Raw genomic sequence first — 6000 nt, 5'->3', positions numbered from 1 at the left:
ACTTGCCCATCTATTTTGAACTCCCTCAGGGTCTGGAATGGGAATGCCTTGAAATATGGGCTCACCTCTTCCTCATCTCTAATGATGACGTTCTTTAGGAATAGATCTTTTCAACCGGGAATAAGAGCACGTTATTTCAAGGGGATAGAACGCACGGGGCTAAAGTGGATGTCCCCTATACAGTGGTGGAAATATTATATCCTTTACATGTTTACAGAATAGAGCACCACTGAAGCCCGCAGATTTTTTTTTTTTCCCCCCGCTACCTTTAGATTAAAGACTTGCTCAACAAACACTTGTTCGAGAAACTGCAGGGATACAGGTGACATTTTGTGAGAAGATATGTCCTCATAAGTCCTTTCCCAAGGATCTGATTACCTCTTTGTATGCATAGAATGGGATAGACTACGTTACACTAATCAATGAGAACGGGACTTAGGGGAGACCACAGAGGGCATAGAATGGCAGGAAATTTCAAAGGTAAACAACACCTAAATTTCAAAGGCAAACAACACCTAATCTATGTGTCACTTTGCAGGAGCAGTTTTACAAGACCATGTTTTGTTGGTATACTACACCTGTCAAACTCTTTCACATGCATAAGACTATAGATAACGTATGTCAGCGGAGATAGTCAGAAGGATATGTACATTTACATGTGGTGGAGGTGCCTGGAAAAACAAACATTCTGGGGAAAGTCAGAGACCTATTGTCTGATGTTTTTTACAGGAGGATCATTTAATTTAATCCCTGGGTTTTTACATTATGTAGGTCCCTAGATGACTGGACAAAAACTAAAAAAAATACTCCAACATAAACGGTCCCTTCCCGCTAGACAAGCCCAGATAAAACCAACTTTCCCTGCCATGGAAGCTGTAGTACAGAAGATAATAAATACCTACCTAATGGGCAAATTGAAAGCCCAGGTCAGAGGCACAATGAAAAAGTTTGACAGCATATGGAACCCATGGCTGATCTGCGATATGAGTGGGTAGAACGGTGGGAGTGGCGGGGCTGTGACCATATATATCTTGTGCTTCTCCGCTCCCGCAGGAGGTTGACCGCCGTGTACTCCCTTTCCTATTGGCAGTTCCCAGGCCTCCCAGAATGGATTCCCCACACCGAGAATTAGATCTCCTCCGTTCTCTCTTCACACATCATAGCCACAGGACAGACCTTTTTCCTTCTCTTCCTTTCCCTCTGCTCTACATCAGGATAATGGCACAGCTGAGCACACAGTGCGTGCTGTGTGTGAGAGGTCTAGTTTTTACATTGCAACATATTCTCGAACCAATGTTTCTGCTTACGTACCATTTTATTCTGATATTAAATGTATATAATATATATATATATATATATATATATATATATATATATATATATGCTGATAGCTGGTCCTGTTGTCATTGCAGAATGGAACACTTAATGGGGCACCTTATATGGTTTTCCTGTGATGTTATGTTACTACACACCTGGAAAATGTTTATTGCATTATATATTTTATGTCTTTTGATAGTGTGTGCCTGTCACTGTTTATTTTGTGGATTACGGTCACTGAAAACAGAGAAAAAAATTAAATAAAAAATTGCTGGATGGATTAACCACAAGACAGGAAACCGGTTATAGCTATTTTTCTATCTCCTAGAACAGGGATAGGCAACCTTTGGCACTCCAGATGTTGTGGACTATATCCCCCATAATGCTGGCAAAGCATTATTGGAGGTGTAGTTAAAAAAATTAAACACCTGGAATGCAGATGGTTGCCTATGCCTGTCCTGCAACGTTCCTTACTACCCAAGACCTGCTATTCAGACACACAGTGTCACATAAGAGAGCCCAGATTGATGTAAAGGCTTAGTCATTTAGAAGCACACATGGCTGCTGGTGTTTAGATAGATGTTCATAGGAGATGTTCGTGAAAGAACCTTTTTGGCCAGACTAGAACGATCAATTTTTATTGATTTATTTATTTTTTTAATCCATGTGAATTGGAAATTTAAGGTCAAAATAGCCAGACTCTAAAATTCTCCAAGTCAAGTATGTTTTCAGTGCAGCTACTCTGGCCTTAAATTTTACATTCACCTTGATTTTCCCCTCTTAGTAAATAATCCTGTAAGAGAGCCTTTACATAAGACAAACATTGCGGTATATTCTCCAATGAAATTTGTTGTGCACCTCATACCAGTGATCAGTTCTATTTTCTCTACTTCTGTGTGGTCACCTCTGGGCTAAAGGCATGGTAGGAGTCTCTTTTGCGTATGCCTGCCCATATTCTTTTCTAAAAGGTTCACACAAAGGTTCCTAGCAATGAGCATAATTGGTTAAGTCTTTATGTAATTCAATTCTAATTAATAGATACCATCTTGTCAATCCTTCCACATCATGCACTGCCCCATACACACTGAGATTTGAATGTGCTCAAAATTTCATTAAAACAAGACAGCAAGATTTTCCAAATATTAAACAGTTTAGTAAAACAATCTGATCATAGAAAATTATAATTTTACAACAATTCCAAAAGATATATTGCTTGCAGGAGTGTTTAACTCTTACGGAGCAAAGAAAAGAATAACCGATTTTAAAAAGGGTAATCAAAAAGCAGTCAGAATTATAAAAATAGACCCTCCCTTGTTTCTTTGCACTCTTTATACCAGCAAAATGAGAAAAAAAAATTGGCTGGTCATGGTAACTATTGTAAATCCTTTTGTACTAATCACAGAGGTTTTGTTTGTTATGTTTTTTTTTTTTTTTAAATCAGAGTGCATTGTGGGGCAGATAAGTATTGCTCTATGTACAGAAGCTACTACAGAAAATCAAAAAAAATGTTTTAAAGATTTTGTCCCCCACTTCCTCCCAAAAACATTTTTAAAAAAGCAGGAAAAAAAAATAAATTTGAAAAGTAGTGATTTTTTTTTCTTCCTTATAAGAACGTGCCATAATTACAGCAAGAAAGGAAAGAGTCCAAACCCAATCAGTTATTTTCTTTTCTTCTCACTTTGTACAATAATTGAAATATATAAAAAAAAAAAAAAAAAAAAAACTCAACTACAGCAGCATCATCATCATCACAACCAGATCGCCAAAAATAAATCACGATCAGTTGATCAGGTTGTCATTTGCCATGCATATTTTATAGACCTTAAATTTAGAATACATAATTTTCAGGCTTGAGAACGGACTGTTAAAACGGTCAAAAGGTTCCAAGAGGTATGCATGATTATCCTTGGTATATGTATCCTAAAATAAATTGAGGGAAAATAAAAAACAACAGTATAGGGTCATTATTTGGTTGCATTTAAGGCAACTTGATGAATATTCAGGCACAAAAGAGAAGGAAAATAAAATGTACATATGAACACTGAAAAAGTGACAATAAAACAGGCTTGTAACCCAGCATGACAAGCTTTCAGGAGGTTAGAAGCAGGCTTTTAAATTTGCTATATTTACAACAGATCCTAAAAAGAGGGTGAATTTGCCATATAGCTAACATAACATCAATGGAGCCACTCACCGCACAATATTAAAACTCAGATGGCCACACACACTAGTCTTTGGAGTAAGAGATTCAGTTTGTTCCCTTGAGACAGTGGGGTATCATGCACAGCATGTGCTCTTAACACATGTAGTGGTAATATTCCATATAATAAGTAATATGCAGTACCACTGTTTATTACTTTGTGACTGTCCATTCCACCGATAAAAAAAGGGGATGGCATGTATAGAATAATACATAGATATGCATGTACAAATGGCACATGCATGTTGTACCACGGTGTATTAGTAGTAAAATGTAAGGAATATTGCAGTGTAGATCAAATTCCCCTTTTGGGTATGCCGCAAGTGTGTGCCATTTTTAAAAATACTTTACATATAAAATATATTGCGAATATCCTCTAAAATTGGAAAAAAAAAAAAAAGAGAGAGACAATTAAATCTTTAAAGGATATGAAGAAAAAAAAAAAGTACAAAATTAACATAAAACCTTCCAGACTAAACATGACGTACAGAAGCACAAAAATCTTAAGTCCCATTCTGGAAACCCGTCCAAGAGACCCATTCCTCTGCTCTCTCATTAGTGTGGCATTTACAAGCCGCGTGTACAGTTAACACTGAGCTGGCATGATTGGCACCATTTGTTACAAAAGGAAGAGAAGAGCAAGATCAGTGAGTGGCAACATCAGGGCTTATTTTCTTTCGCCTCTTTTGCAGGAGAGGGTTGGAAGAGTCTTCAATCTTCTTTATCTTGATCTGTTCATAGTCTACTCGCATGGTAGCGAGGGCACTGGTCATCTCCTCCTGCAAGATTGAGAAAGCAAAGAAATGAGAGCATGAAAGAGAGTGAATCAAAGCTTTAAGACAAGGACACCATAGAAGAGAGATTGGAAAAGGGACAAAACTAACCTTAACATCTTCCCACAAATCTTTCTCTTCCTTCAAGACACGGCTGGTGTGAAGAGGAGTAGGTGGCACCTGCATGGACTGCTGAATTTGACAATGAAGAATTAGTAAACCGTTTTCCTTTACTCTAGTAACTTATATTACAAATTCCAATAAATCCAAAACAGTTCAAAACCACCTACAAGCATGGGGTCAATCTTAATTGTTAATGCAATACTTGGAAATGCTTTAAAGGGACACTCTGGGCACAGTAACCTCGTTTAAAGGAGTTGTTCTAGTGCAGGGGTAGGCAACCTTTTAGCAGCACAGTGTCGATTGTGATGTTCCATAGCGTGCCGGTCCTATTTTTTTTTTTTTTATTGAGGTGTTGCCATATTCTGCTCGTGTTATTTATTCTGCAGTTGCTTTGTATCATGCATATATGAGTGGTTATATTGTATATGTTCACAAGTAGTTTGTGGTGTGTATGATACCTATGTATGAGGGTTGCTTGTGGAATTGCGTGTGTTGATGGATGTCATATTGTGTGTATGTGTGGGGCTGTTTGGGATATTGCATGTATGCGGATTGTTGGTGGTGTTGAGTTTGCGAGGATTACATTTTGTGTGTGGGGGGGGGGGGGGAAGAGGGGGGCAGGCGGGGGGCTGTTCGTATTTTGTGTATGAGGGGAGAGTTATTCTGCATTTCTGTGTATATCTAGCAGTGTGGGTGGCTTCCTTGGGTTCCAGTTGGAACCAAGCTGGCCAGGTACAGCTCAAGGACAGGAGCTGCGGGCTGCTCTACTACAGTGTGGATTCCCGTGATCTGAGATCACTTCCTCTATGTGCTGCAATGTATAAATTGAGGATTGTCCTTCATCACCTTGTCGTATTAGCAGATATCTGAAGTTTCACTGGGACTCCTGATAGGCCAGACCCCGTTTGGCTCTGGCAGCCTTGAGTGCCGTGCAAAGACACCTTGAGTGCCGTGCATGGCACATGTGCCCTAGGTTGCCTACCCCTGTTCTAGTGCAATGAGTTCCCAGGCGCAGTTTTACCTGAAGTAGTTAAATTGTTAACACACTGTTTAACTGGAAAGTTTGTAAGGCGGCACCGGATCAAATCTCCCCCTGCACTTCCACTTAATGTCTGTGATTTCCATAATCAACTGATGCTCTCAGTCCATCAGTAGTGCATTATTGAAACAGGAGAGTTAAAAAAAAAAAAAAAAATACAAAAATAAATGATATGTACCTTTTCACTCATGTTATTAAAGGGACACTCCAGGCACCCAGACCACTTCTGCTCATTGGAGTGGTCTGGGTGCCAACTCCCACTACCCTTAACCCTGCAAGTGTAATTATTGCAGTTTTTCATAAACTGCAATAATTACATTGCAGGGTTAACTCCACCTCTAGTGGCTGTCTACTAGACAGCCACTAGAGGTCACTTCCTAGTTTCTAGCACAGGTTTCCTGTGCTAGAGCGTCGCTGGACGTCCTCACGCTGTGTGAGGACCTCCAGCGTCGCTCAAAACCCCATAGGAAAGCATTGAAATGATTTTTCAATGCTTTCCTATGGGGAGACTTAATGCGCATGCGCGGCATTTCCGCGCATGCGCATTA

At 39.4% G+C, this 6000-nt stretch overlaps 1 protein-coding gene across 2 annotated transcripts in view; it reads right to left on the bottom strand.

The window, feature by feature from the left end:
• Positions 1-3737: 3737 nt before the first annotated feature.
• MAPKAPK2 (MAPK activated protein kinase 2) overlaps positions 3738-6000 on the bottom strand; it is a 60940-nt gene continuing 58677 nt past the window's right edge. The window contains exons 9-10 of one of the 2 annotated variants that reach the window (XM_063451138.1): positions 4402-4482; positions 3738-4296 (exon numbers count right to left, since the gene is read on the bottom strand). In XM_063451138.1, the coding sequence (XP_063307208.1) occupies positions 4162-4296; positions 4402-4482 (216 nt within the window). In that variant the 3' untranslated portion in view covers positions 3738-4161. The remainder of the gene's footprint in view (positions 4297-4401; positions 4483-6000) is intronic. The other variant, XM_063451148.1, reaches the window with a different exon arrangement.

Source organism: Pelobates fuscus, chromosome 1 (genome assembly GCF_036172605.1).
Source record: "Pelobates fuscus isolate aPelFus1 chromosome 1, aPelFus1.pri, whole genome shotgun sequence".
NCBI classification, from domain to species: domain Eukaryota; kingdom Metazoa; phylum Chordata; class Amphibia; order Anura; family Pelobatidae; genus Pelobates; species Pelobates fuscus.
This window is presented reverse-complemented; position numbering and strand designations above follow the sequence as displayed.